This window comes from Oryx dammah, unplaced genomic scaffold (assembly GCF_014754425.2).
Source record: "Oryx dammah isolate SB20612 unplaced genomic scaffold, SCBI_Odam_1.1 HiC_scaffold_22, whole genome shotgun sequence".
Taxonomy (NCBI): domain Eukaryota; kingdom Metazoa; phylum Chordata; class Mammalia; order Artiodactyla; family Bovidae; genus Oryx; species Oryx dammah.
In genome coordinates, this window is record NW_024070206.1 from 11,866,588 (window position 1) to 11,885,475 (window position 18,888).

Below are 18,888 nucleotides of genomic sequence, written 5' to 3' on the forward strand. Positions count from 1 at the left end.
CCCCGGGTGGGTGTTTACAGCTCTGGTCAGTGGGAGCGGCCGGGGCCTCAGGCAGAAACCTGAGGGAGATTCTTCAGCGGAAGCGACTTACAAAACACCCACCAGCGCTTTCCGGGAGAGGTCTGGCCGAGGGGCACAGCACACAGAGATCTGAGGAAATTCTCTCCGGGTTTCTGGACTTGCAACCCCAGCAGACCCGGAAAATAATGTCAAGTTGAAAGGAAGCTGTGGGAAACGTGTGTCTTCCCTCCCCGGCGCCCCCCAAGTCCTGCAGTACAGCTTCCGGTGGCGAGGAGACGGCCGCGCCGCCGGGCGGAGGCGCCCACTGAAGGCTCACGAGCTCCGAGGTTTCCAGAGACGGTTCACTGTGCTTCTCGTTGATGCCGGTCCTAACCCTTGGTTTACCTCTCAATCCCCTCTCCTTTAGGCAATAACAGGAATGTTCTTTCGTTCTTTGGGGTCCGAAGGAGATTTTCAGCTGGTTCTATTTAAGTCACACACAAATACAAATGTGAGTGTGGGAACAGGTCAGTTTGGGGTAGATGAGGTCAGTTTGGGGTAGATGCTTTTTCCCTCTCTTCGGTGACCCAAAGTCAGGCACAATATCCACCCTCAGCTCAGGCAGTACTGGAGACCCACAAAAGGACACCCACTAATCCGCAGCTGTGCACTCAGATTCCATGTGACTCTGGAGCAGTTGATGCCAAGACACCATTTCTCACCTATCGCTGTGGAAAACACCTAAATACTGGACAACCCCTTTTTGGCAAAGCTTTGGGAAAAGTTACTCCCATATGGCTGAGGGAGGGCAAAGTGGTATAAACCTACGGAAGAAAATGAGGCAAAATCTGCCAATATTACATATGCATATATGCTTTGCCCTAATAATTCCACTTTCAGGAATTCATCTAGAGTTGATCTTATACACATATGAAAGAGTGGTTATCAAAGAGGCTCACTGCTGCCTAGTTTGTGAGAGTAAAAGATGGAAAACAACCCAAGTCCATTCAAAAACCTGGATAAATAAACTAGGATACATCGACCCAAGGGAGAAGCATGTAACTTTACAACAAGGAATGAAAGGAAGTTACATCTACTGATATGAAAAATATTTTCAAGAGGTGATAAATAAAAAGGAACTATGTGCAAACAGGGTAGAGTGTCTCCATTTCCAAGAATGACCTAATAGAAACAGTAACTCCCCATTTCAGTAGCCAAGACACAAGCAGAAGCAGTCATTTTTCAACATAGATGATTGGGTAGATGGAGGCTCCAAAGACATCAAACCTATGGGAAATAGTAGAAGTTAATTTAGCAAGGTTGCACAATACATGATCAGTATGAAAATTCAATTGTATTTCTCTACAGTAGCAACAAACAATATGGAGAATAAAATGGCTAAAAACTACTATTTATATCATCAAAAAGCATAAAATACTTAGGAATAAGCTTGAAAAAGGATGCACATGACCTTTACACTAAAAACTACAAAATACTGCTAAATAAATGGACCTGTCCCTGGAGAAGGAAATGGCAACCCACTCCAGTATTCTTGTCTGGAGAACCCCATGGACAGAGAAGCCTGGTGGGCTACAGTCCATGGGGTCACAAAGAGTGGGACACGACAGAGTGACTGAACAACAACAAAATGGAGAGAGAAGGAGATAGAGATAGAGTGATTGGAAGACCCAGTAATGTCAAGATGTTGGTCCTTATCATGGCCATGTTTCCCAGAGATGTGAGTGGGAAGACTGTTTCCATTGTACTGGCATGAGCCTTTCTGTCTAAGCTTGGTTGTGAATTTGTGAGAATTAGGAGGACAAATCTGAGAGACAGACTTTTGGAAAACCCAGAATCACCTCTGCTCTTTGATAGTGAGCCACTGTTACTGAGCCAGTTTTGTGCCCGACCTTTACCCTTGGAAGGAGTTCTTCCCCGGGTGACACCTCCATCTCTCAGGCAGATTGTGAGGAGAAGACCTTTAAGGAGATTCTGTGACAAAGACATAAAGATATAAATCTTGACCCGATAGCACATAAACTGAATGTTAGCCTTATACTGCTCATCCCAGCAGTATATGATTTTGTTCAAGGAATTTTAAGTTTCTCAAAAGGAGGAAATTACATTCTGAGTACATTTTCCACACCCCAGCCCAGCCCTATCCAATAGGACTTCCTGAAATGGTAGCCATGCTGTACATTGATACAGTAACCACTAACCACAAGTATCACTTAAACATCTGAAATGCGGCTGGGGGACTGAGAAACTGAATGTTAAATTTTATCTCATTTTACCTAATCAAAATTTAAATTTAAAAAGTGACATGTAGCTGCTGTTGCTGCTGCTACTAAGTCGCCTCAGTTGTGTCTGACTCTGTGCGACCCCATAGACGGCAGCCCACCAAGCTCCCCCGTCCCTGGGATTCTCCAGGCAAGAACACTGGAGTGGGTTGCCATTTCCTTCTCCAATGCACGAAAGTGAAAAGTGAAAGGGAAGTCCCTCAGTCATGTCCGACTCTTAGCAACCCCATGGACTGCAGCCTACCAGGCTCCTCCGTCCATGGGATTTTCCAGGCAAGAGTACTGGAGTGGGGTGCCATTGCCTTCTCCAGACATGTAGCTGGTGGCTCCCAAATTGGAGTGCACAGGTTGAGTCCTTTCAAATCTCAAAGAAGTCCCTACAAATCCTAATCACATCACAGTAATACTTTGTCCACTGCCCCCCAACTCCCCACATCAGTTCCAGAGCTGTTCAAGGCAAATGAATGACATCTCATCAGCAGAATTAAACATGTCCTCTGAGCCCAGATGTACTTTTCTCTTTCTCTGGTCTCCTAAACAGTGCTTAGCTAGACCAAGCTGCATAATATTTAACAATTACCATTTATTAAGGTAGATGATACGAGGGAGAAGTAAGAGGAAACATTTGACCAAAGTTGGATCTTCCCGTGCTTATCTTCTTCACCCCATCCATTATGCGTGTATTCAGTGACTCTGCTCCTCCCCTGTGCCCTGGTCACACTCCATGGACATTGCCAGTCCTACGCAAGCTAATGACAATGTTTAGCTTCTCTGCCTCTTGTGTTTCTCATCAACCATCACAAACTGTGCCAGCTCTCAAAGCCTGTCATTCTTCTGGGCAAAGACTGTTAAGATGCCCATGAAATGGTGTAGTAGGAAACTCCAAAAGACCATCCCTCTATAAAAACAGTGAATAATGTCAAATCAATTTTATTGGGACTCTAGAGATGAGTCAAAGTTTTATAGCAGCCAGATGAACGCTTAAACAAGAAAAAGGTGGCTGAATCTTGGTAGAAAATCTTTGTGGCATTGTAGCTTATCCTAGCTCCATCCCCACCTCCTTGGATTGCCTGCAGTCTTAAAGATGGAGCCTACCTTGCTGCTATGGGCTCCTGGTGCTGGCACATATAGTGCAGACCCGGTGCCCAAATAATTATGGTTGTTTAGTTTGACCTGAATGGTGGCTCCCTCTTGTTTATATTTTACTTAGACTGGAACTCTCACAGAGTAGAGAGGCAGCTGCCTGCAAGGACATTTGTCAGAAATACTTAAAGGCAAATGTATTAGCCACTGCTGCAGAGGAAGGGATAACAGTTGGCACACGGTATACATACCCAAGAGCTTGGGAAGAAAGGATGAAGAGTGAGATTCTTTAGGAATAAGGGCTTTGAAAACCCATATTCTTAGGGATCTAGAAGGCCACACACATGCCCAGGGTAGGGCATATGCTTTGAAAAGACCAGAGAGGGCTTTAAGCTTTCACCTCTGGTTGACCTGCATGTTCTACAGAAGCAGGAAGTGAAGGCTAGGGAAGAGTTGTAACCTGCCCAGTGTATAGTGGGGGGCATGCCCCAACACACACATGCACACACGTCTGCACAGACCTGGATATTTTTCTGTGTTTTGTTCTGGGCATTTTAGGAAATCTGTTGAGTCACTTCAGTTGTGTCTGACTCTTCGTGACCCTATAGACTGTAGCCTACCAGGCTTCTCTGTCCATGGGATTCTCTAGGCCAGAACACTGGAGTGGGTTGCCATTTCCTTCTCCAGGGGATCTTCCCAACCCAGGGATCAAACCCAAATCTTTTGCGTCTCCTGCATTGGCAGGTGGGTTCTTCACCACTAGTGCCATTTGGGAAGCTAGCTGACAATTAAGCAAATCAGACTTCAGTGGCCACACATGATAAAGAACAGATTTTTTTTTTAATTGGTTCAGAAAAAGTCACAAAACTAAAAACAAACAGTAACCACAAGCGTCAACAAGAAACCCTGAGGAAGGAGGAGAATCTGATTTCTAGAGCTGGCGTTCAAGATGTCTAGTGTTCAACAACAACAACAAAAATGATGAAGCCTGCAAACAAACATGGGTAAGAGGAAACAGGAAGTGAGTACCTAAAGGGTACAGGGTTTTTTAGGGGAACATTATGAAACGTTCTAGAATTAGATAGTGGGGATGGCTGAATCACAATCACAACTCTGTGATTATACTGGAAACCACAGTACTGTACATTTATAAATGGTTAAAATGGTGACTGTTATGTGAATTTTACCTCAAAAAAAAAAAAAAGACACAGCAAAATGGATTTTTAAGCAGTATGCTGCGTCTTTGCTTTGATACAGTTTAATGAAGTCATTTTGTAAATTTCCTGTCGTTCCCTTTTTTGTCTTCAGACACACACCGCAGTAATCCCAGGTCAGCCAGGATCACCGTATAAATGATCTGTGGTTGAAGGCTTATTTCTGGGTGGCATTTGCCCATGGCTCCTGATGGCTGTTTCAGACTGTCACATGAGATGCATGGTTTTATCCCAACATCTCTCCAGTGCAACATATCCAAAACCTAGCCCTGATTTCTTCCCATACTTGTGTCCCTCCATCACTCTACATCAGCAAAGGGTGTTTCTCCATGCTATTTTGGATAGCTCATTTAAACCTTATCCAATTAACCCCCACGTCTGGATATTTAACCTTCTAAATGACTTTCAAACAGATTTACTTCTCTTCATCACCACTGCCACCACCTTTGTTCAATATGCCCCCATTCCTTATCTATACTGTTTAATAATAGACGCCCAGCTGGCCTCACCACATGTTCTCTTGACCCTTTTCAGTCTATTTCCCCTACTCTATCCATTTGCATTTTTTAAATGCAAATCTAATTATTTCACTCTTCCATTTAAAGCCTTTAATTGGCTTCTCATTGCTCTTCGAATAAAATCCTCAAGCGTTGAAATGGTCTGCAAAGTCCTATGTGACCTGGCTCCTGCCCACCTCCCCAGCCTCCCCATGGAGTCACTGCACTCCACTCATGGAAACTTCTGTTTCCCCCTTTGTTGTACAGTTGTATAGTCGCTAAGCTGTGTCCAACTCTTTTGCGACTCCATGGACTATAGCCTGTAAGGCGGCTCTGTCCGTGGAATTCTACAGGCCAAAATACTGGAGTGGGTAGCCTTTCCTTTCTCCAGGAGATCTTCCCAACACAGGGATTGAACCCAGGTCTCCTGTATTGCAGGCAGACACATTACTACTGAGCCATCTGGGAAGCCTGTTCCCCCTACCTCAGAGTAATCATATACACACTCATTTCTTTCTAGAACATTCTACGTCCTTGCCTCTCTGTACTTACCCAGTCCTACCCATTTTCAGAACTCAAATGAAAGGTCACTTCATGAAGGAAGTCTTCCTGGCTCCTCAGGGTTAGGGAAAGTCCCCCTGAAAAGGCTCAGTGCCCATGGCTTCTCTTCTATAGTACATCTTACTCTCATCATTCCTGTGATCAAGTACTCAATATCTGACTCCCAACTAAATATGAGACCCATGAAGACAGGTACTGTCTTACAATACAATACAATACATGTCACTCAGTTGTGTCCGACTCTGGCGACCCCATGGACTGTAGCCTACCAGGCTCCTCTGTCCATGGGATTTTCCAGGCAATAGCGCTGGAGTGGATTGCCATTTCCTTCTCCAGGAGATCTTCCCAACCCAGGGATCGAACCCGGGTCTCCCACATTGTAGACAGACGCTTTACCATCTGAGCCACCAGGGAAGTCTACCAGGTACTGTCTTATTCAATGCTATAGCCCTGGTACCAACCACAGTGCAGTGTGTACAGCACAGAGTTCATACTTGTGAACTTAATATTACAAAATGCAATTCGTTCTCACAGATAGCACCTTACTAGTCAGTTGGCGCCTTAGTAAAAATGACTTGACAGCCTGCTGGGGCAAGAATGCAACCCAGGCGTGCTGCTAGCTCTATGCCACTTGTCGCAGGAGCAATGTGGGGCCATGGGAGTGAGGATGAGGCACCCATCAACAAGGAACCCTATTCTGAGCCAGCCAAGCATACTCAGGATCCTAGAAGAATGTATGTATGAGCAGTCCTTCATTTCTCATTTCATTTCCACAGTCTTCCCTGAACAGTGGGATTTAGGGAGTGGAGTATCCCTTCTGTTCAACTGACCTGCCAGACTGTTCAATCAATTCAGTCTTTTCTTTAGATTCTCAGATTCCCCAAATGGCCACCCCCTTGTCAGGAGCAGAGAAACATCTGGTCCTGGAAACCTCCTTGGTTCTCTTGTACCTCGTTTCCCTCAGCCTCTGAGTCATTATTAACTCCTTTGTTCCTCCCATAGTCCCCATCCATCCGCAGTCCACTCTGCAGCCCCATGTCCTCTTGGGTTAGGTTGCCAGTGTCAGCAGTCAATCATTCAGTTTCATCCATTATCACTACCAAGCGGAGTCCAGCAGTAGGGAGAGAAGAAGAGAGGAGGGGAGAGGTGACAGGCCCACATCGTGATCTAACCTCAGGGAGAGATACAGGTGAGCAGTCAGATCTCCATTCTGCCAAGGTCAGCCCCCTGCCAATTTATTTCCTGGACATTATAATGCTAAAGAGAATGTCTGTTTTCTACATCACTTCTAGCTCTGTTACTGAAGACCCTTCTGTTATTTTAACTTGATTGTGTGCCAGGCAGGATCCCCAAAGGTAGGACAGAAAACCCACAGAGCCTAGGCACCAGACAGAGTGGCCCCAGCTGGGGGGAAGTGGGAGCTAATACGGAAGATGGAGGGCAGCTATAGATAACCTTCATCAACGTCACAGGTTTTCTGAGAGTTTGACATAATTCTGGTTTCCCTGCAGAAAACAAGTATCAGGGAGGGATACTGCAGAATTGTTTCCCTAAGCTGTCTGAAACTAAAAATGATGTGCCAGGAGTGACGCTGAGCAAATAGACTCTTAATCCTTCCCCCATGCACTTCAGCTTTCTCCATCAAAGAGAACAAGCCCCGGACTGCAAAGGGCAGAACCAACATGCGTGAGGCCAGGCGGTCAGAGATGAGAGAACAGCATATCTGGAAAGTGATGAACTGGGCCAAGCACCTCAAGCCTCCCAGCCTTAGGTGGGCTGCCTCCTGGGGAAATGAAAGGACTCATGAAGGAGATAGATTGGCCACAGCCGTAACTTCTGAGGATGTGCAAGGAGGGACGAGGTGCCGGAAGATTGGAAACAGGTTGTTTGATGTCGATTCCGATGATGAAAGAGATGGTTTGTGGGCATTGAGTTTAAAGGAAGGAGTGACCATAGGACCTGAATGGAAACCCTAACCTCATTTTCTACCTTAGTAGGGATTCTGGGCTGGGAAATAGGATTACACAGTTGGTGATGGATCTGGGTTGCTACAAAGTATTGGACAATTTGAACATCTAAGAGCATCCATACAAAAGCATCTGCACCATCCCCACCTGGAGAAAGAATTCCAGAGACATTCCTCAGGGCTTTTGCTTCAGCCCACTCTGGTCCCCAAACTGTCACCATGAAATTTAGCTATCCTTGCATTGAGCCCGTATTTGTTTATATTTTCCAAAGGGCAAAATTGAATAAAATTAAGCAAGGAGATCCAACCAGCCCATCCTAAAGGAAATCAGTCCTGAATGTTCATTGGAAGGACTGATGCTGAAGCTGAAACTCCAATACTTTGGCCAGCTGAGGCGAAGAACTGACTCATTGGAAAAGACTCTGATGCTGGGAAAGATTGAAGGTGGGAGAAGAAGGGGATGACAGAGGATGAGATGGTTGGATGGCATCACCAATTCAGTGGACATGAGTTTGAGTAAACTCAAGGAGTTGGTGATGGACAGGAAAGCCTGGCGTACTACAGTCCATGGGGTCTCAAAGAGTCGGACATGACTGAACTGAACTGAATATAAGTTCCTATACGTTGGTCTGAAAAATCAAGCTGCACAGCTGTAACAAAAGAAAAGATGTTGTTTAGCTAGAGTGGCACGTTAAACCTTGAGAGTTAATGATGATTTGCTTTGTTCCAAAAGGATCCTCACAGCAAGTGCTACTGTTGGATAACAACTCAATTTTGCATGACCTCTGCCCCCACTTTGATGAGGGTCTATTAAATTTATCATCAGGTATCAAGGGATCTGCAACCTGCTGTCAATTCGCATACAGAATTCGCATACAATTCCCTGAAGAGCTTCAAAGTAAGTCGATCTCCTTTCTCAAAGACAGATCTCCGGTCTTTGTCTTATGCATTTGCAATTGTCATCCAATGACTAGACCAGAGTTCAACAACCAAGCATTTACACTAGAGGGAACAATGGAGAGAAGCCACATCTAATTAGGCCCCTTGTATTGGTATGTTTCCTAAGAGCTTCAAAGCACTTCTCATCCATCTCACTTGAGCCTCCTCTTGTGCAATCCTATGAGATAAGCCAGGTAGGTTTCTCCAGCTGACTGACGGGGAATCAAATAACCTGAGAGAGACAAAGGCTCCCTAGCTTCTCACTGTCAGAAGTGGGCCCAGAAGCCAATGGCAACATCAGATCCAACTTGCTATACATGAAACTGCTGCAGGTATGTGTGCTTAAAAGAAAGAGTTGAGAACTTATTTACAGAACAGAAACAGACTCACAGACATAGAAAACAACCTTATGGTTACCACAGGTGAAGGGAGGTAGGGATAAATTAGGAATTTGGGGTTAACAGATACATACTACTATACATGAAATAGATAAACAATAAGGACCTACTATATAGCACAGAGAACTACATCCAATACCTTGTAATAACCTATAATGGAAAAGAACCTGAAAAAGAATATATATATATATATATATGTATGTATGTATAACTGGATCACTTTGCTGTATAGCTGAAAATAACACAACACTGTAAATCAACTATGCTTCAAAAAAACACTGTAAAAATATAAATAACAGTTTAAAATCAGATCATCTTATGAAAGCATTCCCTGTGTATTTAATTTGAAAACTAATAATTATTCATATTGCTCATGCTTAGTTGCTCAGTTGTGTCTAATTCTGTGACCCCATGGACTGTTGCCTGCTAAGCTCCTCTGTCCATGGGATTATCCAGGCAAGAATACTGGAGTGGGTAACATTCTAACCTTCCCAATCCAGGTATCAAACCCAAGTCTATTTCATGACAGGCAGATTCTTTACTGTCTGAGGCACAAGGAAAGCCCTATTCATATTGAATAACTGTTAACTGTTTATAAGAACTTGCCAAAAAGATCTATCTAGTCAAGGCTATGGTTTTTCCAGTAGTCATATATGGATATGAGAGTTGGACTATAAAGAAAGGTGAGCACCAAAGAATTGATGCTTTTGAACTGTGGTGCTGGAGAAAACTCTTGAGAGTCCCTTGGACTGCAAGGAGATCCAACCAGTCCATCCCAAAGGAAATCAGTCCTGGATATTCATTGGAAGGACAGATGCTGAAGCTGAAACTCCAATACTTTGGCCACCTGATCCGAAGAACTGACTCATTGGAAAAGGCCCTGATGCTAGGAAAGATTGAAGGTGGGAGGAAAAGGGGATGACAGAGGATGAGATGGTTGGATGGCATCACCAATTCAATGGACATGAGTTTGAGTAAAATCTGGGAGTTGGTGATGGACAGGGAGGCCTGGAGTGCTGCAGTCCACGGGGTCACGAGTCGGACACAACTGAGCAACTGAACCAAACTGATTTATAAGAATGTATTATGTGTAAATCACTGATCCTTAGGTGTGGGAGGTGAAATAAATAGAAGTAGATGTAATCTCAGCCTCAAAGGCCCTCAGGTGTCAAGAGCTCAGATAACAGTGCCGGGTCCTGAGTGGAGACTGTGAGCTGAGGGAGGACAGAGGTCACCAGTGCAAGACAGAATTGGGACAAAATTTATTCAAAATTTATATAGACTTTACTCTGGTTGAATTCTTTGCAAGTTCAGAAGGTAATGCCCAGAGGTCTTCTTGTTGCTTTAGATGGAACCATACCACTAATATTTCAGACAGCTGACAAGGCAATGGAAGAAATCTTTGGTCTCAGAGACCCTTTCTCAAATGTTCCTTGACTCCAAGTGTACAAGTAGGCCCTCTGTGTCTGTCTGGTCTCCCTGGCTGACTGAGCAGAGGACCAGTCTTGTCCTCCTCTTTCTGCTAATTGAGTCAGTTTGGGACTTCACATCCTTGGCATCTTCCTCCTCAGGACCACATTGATGTAAGCTTTTCTTGTTCTTGACCCTAACCAAGCTTAATTCTGGTTTTTCTGAAGGGCACTGATACACCAAGTTTGCAAAACAAAACTCCAAACTCTTCCTCACCACTGTTTCAGATCCATGGTCTTCAAAGCGTGGTCCTCAGACCAGCAACATCATTGCCATCTAGGAAAAGGCTAGAAATGCAAACTCTCAGGTCCCATTCCCAGTCTACTAAATTGGAAATTCTGGGTTTGGAGCCCAGGAATCTGTGTTTTAACACAGTTGTAATACAACTTGTTGATACAAGTCCTCCAGGTGATTCTCATGCATGTTCAAGTTTGAGACCCACTGGTTTTGGAGACTGAAAGGTCAAGCAGAATGGCTTTCTTTTCTTCGCCTGTTTTCCTGTCCCTTCCTTTAAAAGGCAAGTCATGCATGCATGCTTCCTCTTGTCTCTTGTCCTGCTGGCTTCCTTTGGCCTCATCCTCCGAGCACCACTCACTGGATTTGATCCCGCATTGTCTTGCCTTTTCTTCCTCATCCATGTGTATGTCCGTCTTGGCTCTCATGATCTGGCTTGCTGGCTGGGTGCTGGTGCTCCAGTGTAAAAACCCAGTGTCCCGCATTCGAAGCATCTAGAAGGAGCACACGGCCCACATACCCTTGGCTGTCTTTTTCTGTGACATCGTCTGGTCTCAGCACTTGGCTTTCCTATAGCTAGGGACACACCATCTGCCCCAAGACGACTGCTCCATTCTACTGCAGAAACTTCTACAAGTTCTTCCCTGCTCCTTGTTTGACTTATCCTCCTTTCACCCAGGAAATGTGTGTCATTCTCCTGCACGTCATAGCCCTGGCAGGAAACCCATCTTCCTGCTCTGTTTGAGGGACAGATTATTCCTGATCCTGCTGGAGGCATCTTCTCAGTATACTACCTGACCATATGGCCCAACCGCATGTTCTAAATATTTCGGCCAATGACATCCTCTTCTTACCCAGCTGACATTATGTTCATGTTTTATTCTATTAGGTTGGCCCAAAAGTTCATTCAGGTTTTTCCATAAGATGTTACGGAAAAACCAGAATGAAACTTTTGAGCCAATCCAATATCTCCTCCTCTGCTGGAATTCAAGATATGTGTCCTCAATGAATTCGTATCCCATTCTCCAAACCTGAATCCCTCCTTTCTTATCAGTTCATAGTCCTCCACCCACACTTCATCCACAGAATGTCCTTGAAGGTTTTCAGTGGGCTCTCCCTTTCTGATTACCCTAGCTAGCCATTAATGACTATGCAGATGTGTGATCAACTGTGGTTTGTTTGTCCAATTTCCCTTTGTAATCTCCATCAAGTCAAAAACAATCATCTATAGACCTAAGTCTGGAGAAGAAAATGGCAACCCACTCCAGTATTCTTGCCTAGAGAATCCCATAGACAGAGGAGCCTGGTGGGCTGCCGTTGATGGGGTTGCACAGAGTCGGACATGACTGAAGCGACTTAGCAACAACAGCAGCAACAATAGACCTAAGGTATGCATAGGTATATATACCTAAGGTACTTATACATATGTATAAATGAATCTTACCAATAAAGAATTTTTTAAGGGTGCCAATTGCCTGTTCTATTTACTCTAGGCACAAAATTGTGCATGTAATAGGGTTCACCAAGTCCAGATAGCTACACTCAACATTCCAGGCTGGTTTCTTTAACTTGAGGCTTGACATCAAAGGGACTAGCATCATACTCTATGAAGAGCACAAACTTATAGATGAACTGATATACAGATTTTGGTGTGGCTACATACAAAAGGACTATGGAGGGAACCATGAGCCCTGATACCATCCTGTAGCTCTTTCTCACAAGAGCTAGGCCTTAATCAGTGCAGCCAAGACCATGTCCTATTGGGCCAATCTGAGACACGGTTATGCGTGTCTGCTCAACTGCTATATTGAGATGCCTATTTCATGCCTTGGGCTAAGCCCTCAGTAGTAAGTTTCCCACCATGACATGTGAGTAGACTTCCACTTAAACTTCATCTTCTATAAAGACTGTTCCCACCAGTACCTTCCAGGAGATGCTGGCTCCCTGCTCCTTTAATAAACAAAGTAGTGCCTCTATGATTGTCTAATATGGATGATTTGGATCTCTGTATTCTTTGCTGGCTCTTTCTGTCTGCAGGACCAGCATTTTCTGCACATGGTGGTAATAGAATGAATGTTCAAAATCTCTCTTGGGGAGAATTTCCTGGATTGGAGAGGGATCCAAAATTTGATCCCCAGTTACTCAATTCCAAGACACTTTCTGTGAAACACCATTAAACATCCCTAGGGGTAGCAACAAGGCAATATTGTTTAATTACTACTTGCCTAATATTGTAAGGGTTCTGCTGGATTCCTCACTTAAAGAATCCAAGTCTAAAGATCCTATGTGATTTGTCAAAGATGACCAAGTTCACGTGAGGCCAGAGCTGGGTCTAAATCCACACGCCTACTCAGACACACTGGCTCCAAGCCTTGGTTAAGGGAGGCATCACTCTGCTCCTCCATCAGCTGAGCTCAGCCTGCACTGCTCCTCTTTGACAACCAGTCCCACCTGGACCATTTTCACCTAGAGCTCACGATGGTCTGTATTCTTTCCATGTCCATGGTATTCTTAGAGTTGACTTACTCATTGGGAGGGCTGGAGTCGCACAGAGGTAGGTGCACAGAGGGTGGACTCAAATTCTATAGGTTCAAATACAAGCTCTACTATTAACTGGTAGTGTGGCTAAGCAATCTGACCTTGGACAAGCTAATTACCTTGTCTGTGCTTTGGTTTTCTCATTTGTAAAATGACAAAAATATTAATAATCGACCACCTATCTAATATCTGACCACCTACCTACCTCATCCCTGAAGAAGGAAAAGGCTACTCACTCCAGTATTCTGGCCTGGAGAATTCTTCCATGGGGTCATGAAGAGTCAGACACGACTGAGCGACTTTCACTCACTCACCTTCCTCATAGGATTATGAACTGCTAATACCTTTAAAGGTAAAGCACTTAGAAGACTGCCTGTCACACTAGCGTGCGTGTGTACACGTGTGTGCATGTGTATATACATATTTGCCACGATTTTCAGTCGTCATTTCTTTCCTTTGCCTCCCTACCCTCTGTGTCTCTGTGCTCGAGGCCACTCTCTTTCCTCTCTCTAGTGCTCTTTCATTCACCTCCTCTATCCATAGGATCTTCAGACCAATTACCACTGGAAGGACTGTATTCTGATCCTTTTCATGAATTGTGAACACAAGGATCAACTCCCTTCTTTTGTTTTTTCCTTCTGTGTTTACTCTTCCTACACAAGAATGGGCGGGCATGGACCACAAATGGGATGGGTAGAGAGGCCTCAGTTCAATTCTGACTCTGCCACTTAGAGATGCTGGATCTTGGGTAAGCTATTTAAATTCCTCAACCTCTGAACTCAAAGAAAAATAAAATCCCATTACCACATGACTGGTTGCCCAGCCTTACTGCTGAGTTGCAGGTCTATTTAACCAATGATTGATAGTGGCCTTCTGAATAGCATGCCTTGGCCCAGCCTCTCCCCAAGACTGTATTCACTCAGCTCCCTGAAGCCTCTGAAACATGGCAACATGGCAGCAAGAAAGTCTGAGGGACGCGCCTGCCTCACATTTCACTGCTGTAATCCCTCACAGTGCTGTTTCTTACTGTGGCCTTATTTATCAGGCTATATCACAAGCCTTTATCCCTGACCTCCACCAAGCTCCCTGCTGGGAGTCACAGGCATGATATTTGAGAGGCAGAGAGGAAATCAGAACCCTATAATAAATTGCCTACCACACATCTATCCCTGAAGGAGTTCATTCTAATTTCTGTTTTCTTAATATCCAGCTGAAATCTGAAATGTGCTTTTATTGCCATTTCCACGAAGGTAAGGTGCCATTCTTGTTACCTGGGAGAGCTGTTGGGCTGCAGTTAATTTAGGGAGCCAATTCCCTTTGTTTTTAGCTCCCAGCTTCAAGGGACCATGGGCCCCTGCCTTCAGGTGAGCTGGGGATGTACTTCTGGGAGCAGTAAGCCTTGAGGATACCACTCTTCAGCTCAGCCACTGGCTGGTGTGGCTTGTTCCCCCTTTGCTCTTTATTTGTTGCCATGGACAGTTTCCAGTGAAACTTCATCCATAGAATTCCACTGCGGCTACCTGAGTTTCCCAGAAAGACTGCTTTTCCCGTGACAATGTATCTAGCAGACCCCTCAGTTTCAAGACACAATATGATTTGGGGTGGGGTGGGGTGGGGCTGATTTCTCTGGTAGTCCAGTGGCTAAGAATCTGCCTTCTAGTGCAGAGGACACAGGTTTGATCCCTGGTTGGGAAAACTAAGATCCCACATGACCCGGTGCAACTAAGCCTGAGCCTACCGCTAGAGAAGGGCCCATGCAACTAGGATCCAGCACAGCACCCCCACAAAAAAAATACAATACAATTTTTTAAAATAACATCTTCTAGTAATTTTAAAATTAACCTATGTCATTTGGCACAAGGTCAAATAATCATGGCATATATGCCTTACTAAAATGCAGAGAGACGAGGTGAGAAGATGCTGACCATGGGTTTGACTTCTCAGCCTTGGAGCTCAGGGCTGTGGTGGGCCAACTGGAGGAGGACGAGGATGAGAAGGGGAGATCTGGAAACTTCGGTTCGATGGTTTCTTTCAGCACCCAAAAGAGGTGTGACAATGAGGTCGTTGTTCAGGGGACAGTCCAGAAGGCCCTGTGGTGGGTGAGGAGGAGGAAGGGGCAACAAGAAACCATCTGCAGCTTGGATGAGTGGAAATAGGGCGCTCAGTTCCCACAAAAGTTACTGAACAAAGGCCTCAAAATTTTGTATCTGGGCCCTAACGATCTCAACAAAATGTCTCATTCAGCTGCAATTAGTCACCTAATTGGATAGCTAAGTTTGAGGGGAAAAAACAAAAGGTATGAAATAGTCACAGAACATTTTGACTACAGTGCATTTTCAAATTGTTCACGTGGTTCCTCATTCCTGAAACTAAATTATTGTTCCCTACTCCCTCTTCCCCTTGCCAGCTAAATATTTCTCATAATCATGTAATTCATTGCTCTAGTCCAGTTGTACTGGTTTCAGCTCAGCAAATCATTTTAAATCAGTTTTGACCCTAAAAAGTGTCGTTCATAACACACAAGATAAGATTTTAAATGACTGACATACACGATTACCCAGCATAAGGATTTTGTCTTTTCTTGTTTAATCAAGGAACTCCTGTAGAATAAGAAGTGATTCTCCACTGTGGTTCCCAGAGCATCAGCATCAGCATCACCTGTAAAAATATTGGAAATTGCAAAGTCTGGGGCCACCCCAGACCTCCAGCATCAGAAACTCTGGAGGTGGGAGCCAGCAATCTGTGAAAGCCTCTTGGGGATTCTGATGCAGGCTGGCATCTGAGAACCACTGTTCTAAAAGATCTTCCCAGCATGCTGTGCTGGACAAGTTGTGTTGGCAACCTGGAAAGTCCTCACTGTGAGGTTGTAGCCTAGGAGACGTATGGAGGGGTACTGACTGAACAGGAGACCATCTCCTTGGAATTTCATTCTTAAAAGAGTCACAGGTTGGAAGTCATCACGCTGATTTCTGATCTGAACTTGGTCCGACAGTTTCAGAACCTTGGAAAAGTCACAGTTTCTCTTTGTTCATCAGTTTTTTCATCTGCAAAATCCAGGAAATTGAAATGGCTCATCCTTTCTTATGCTAACAACCTTTCACTCCTATCTCTTTTCGCATGTGGAGTTGCCAGATTTAGCAAATAAAAACATATCCAGTTTTTAAAAATAAGTAGCCAGTAAAATTTGAAAGTTAGATAGTTTTGAGCATACACATACATACTAAATGTATATGTGTGTGTGCTAAGTAGTTTGTCATGTCCGATTCTTTGCAACCCTATGGACTATAGCCCTCTAGGCTCTTCTATCCATGGGATTCTCCAGGCAAGAATGCTGGAGTGGGTTGCCATGCCTTTTCTAGGGCCTCTTCCCAACCTAGGGATCAAACTCATGTCTCTTACATCTACTGCATTGGCAGCTGGGTTCTTTACCACTAGTGCCACCTGGGAAGCTGACATATATATGAACAAATCCATTTTTAGTATATATGTGAAAGTGAAAGCGAAAGTTGCTCAGTTGTGTCTGACTTTTTGTGGACCCATGGTCTATACAGTCCATGGAATTCTATCCATGGAATTCTCCAGGCCAGAATCCTGGAGGGGGTAGCCTTTCCCTTCTCCAGGGGATCTTCCCAACCCAGGGATCGAACTCAGGTCTCCCACATTGCAGACGGATTCTTTACTAGCAGAGCCTCAAGGGAAGCCCACTGTATATTGTGCAGATGATATAAAATTGAGTCCCTGTTGAGGGGACATGACTGACTTGAGATGGAGTCAGGATCAGATTCCTTTTCTCGGGTGCCCTCCACCCAAGAAGGAGTCCCTCTGAGGCATTTACATTCTGGGAAGGATTTGGATAAGACCTTTCCAGTTGATGTAACCTCTGATTAAATTTGGCATTCAAATAGAGTTGCTCAATTCAGCAAATAGAAATAAGGACACCCAGTAAACTTCGAATATCAGATAAACAACAAAAGTATGCATAGGATGTACTTATACTAAAAAACTTTTGTTGTTTATCTAATATTCGAATTTTACTGGGTGTCCTTATTTCTATTTGCTAAATTGAGCAACTCTATTTGAATGCCAAATTTAATCAGAGGTTACATCAACAGGAAAGGTCTGATCCAAATCTCTCCCAGAATGTAAATGCCTCAGAGGGGCAGAAGAAGGCGCCCAAGGGTGGGGGGCACCCACAAAAAGGAATCTGATCCTGACTCCATCTCAAGTCAGTCATGTCCCCTCAACAGGGACTCGATTTTATATCATCTGCACAGTGAGAAGTATTGGACCAAATGATCTCTAAAGTCCTGTCCAGCTCCAAATGTCAGTATTATTTTTGGCTTTTTCTCTGCTCTTTGGATCTGTGAAAGGCATTTCACTGGTCTTTTTTCTGATGTTTTCCTTGTGGGAGAAATGGATTAATCCTGTGAAATTTAGAAAAATAAGTATTCTTGAGCTATAAGCTGAAGTTCTTGAAAATGGCTTTGATAGGATCAGGGACCCTAACTTTGATATGTAGAGTCTGCCTTTAAGAGCCTCATAATTTAGTTTCCATATTTATTTAACACTTAACATCTGAATTACTTTAAATATCATGAGTAAAGCTGTAATGGCCATTCTTTTTTGTTTGTTTGTTTCAATTGTTTATCAACCAGATTACAAAAATAATCCTGGTAGATACCTTAGTTCATCCTTCTAATAAACCTTTTGATCTGGTCTTCCCTGTTGCCAGCATCTCCACCTTCTACAAAATGGGTAGTCTTTTTCTTCATTCCACCTCGTGGAGAAGACAATTTAAAGGGCCACAGAAAGTTGTTTGCTTCTTCGAAACATTTTCCAGTGGTATAGATCTCATGAATCAGATCCTCCATGCAGATGATTCCATATTTCCCAAGAGATCGAGCAATCAATGCATTGTCTGTCAGGGCAATTCGCTTTTTGTTGATTTTGCCATAACCACGCTTGTAGATCAATTCATTTACAGACTTCAGATTGGGGTACCCCCATGCAATGTATGGCTCCACAATTCTCAGCATGTTAATTGATGCCTTGTTGAGCTTCACAAAGGTGCCGTTGAAGATCTGCTGGAGGCGAAGGAGCTGTAGCACCTTTTGAACCTTTGGGCTCACACGGTTGATACCTCTGATCCTGATGACAAACGCCAATTTGGGTTCCGCGGGTACATAGAAGTTGCCGGCTTTTCGTGCCATCCTAGCCATTCGAATTTCAGTTCTGTACATCTGCCTGTATTCCTTGTGGTAATGCTTAGCTTTTTCATAGATAAGCTTCCTCTTTGCCTTTCAAAGCATCTTTTGGGCAAACTTTCTCTGTCGCTTGATCTTAAGCTCTGCGAAATTCTTCCGCTTTTTCTTAAGGGTTCCTGGCACAGCAGGAACCTTCTTTTTCTTCTTTTCTGCACCCTCCATGGTTCCAGCCGGGAAAACCTGTAATGGCCATTCTTATAGCCAAGGCTTTCACATGTGCCTGATCATTTCCTTAGATACAATCCCTGGAGTGGGGTTGTTGGGTCAAAGGTGAAGATCTCTTGGGGGAAAACGTTCTCTCCTCTTCTCTCCCCATCCCTCCCGTTTCTCCCGTCATCACCCCCAAGAGGTCAAGAGGGCTCTGTATCCATCAGATCTCAGGTCTCTTAGGGGCCTTGTTTTCTGGGCCAGCACAGGTAGCTGG

The 18,888-nt window shown here is 44.3% G+C and overlaps 1 protein-coding gene and 1 long non-coding RNA gene across 2 annotated transcripts; both read right to left on the minus strand.

Annotated features, from left to right (window-relative positions):
- Positions 1–234: 234 nt before the first annotated feature.
- LOC120880984 lies at positions 235–18,635 on the minus strand. Its single transcript, XR_005725171.1, has 3 exons — positions 18,523–18,635; positions 13,490–13,491; positions 235–247 (listed from the first exon to the last, which is right to left on the minus strand). It is a non-coding gene; the product is annotated as an uncharacterized LOC120880984 (long non-coding RNA).
- Positions 17,835–18,637, minus strand: LOC120880983 (60S ribosomal protein L7-like). The gene has a single exon (XM_040264465.1). The coding sequence runs from the start codon at positions 18,438–18,440 to the stop codon at positions 17,883–17,885; it is 558 nt and encodes a 185-aa protein (XP_040120399.1). The 5' UTR covers positions 18,441–18,637; the 3' UTR covers positions 17,835–17,882.
- Between the last annotated feature and the right edge of the window lie 251 nt (positions 18,638–18,888).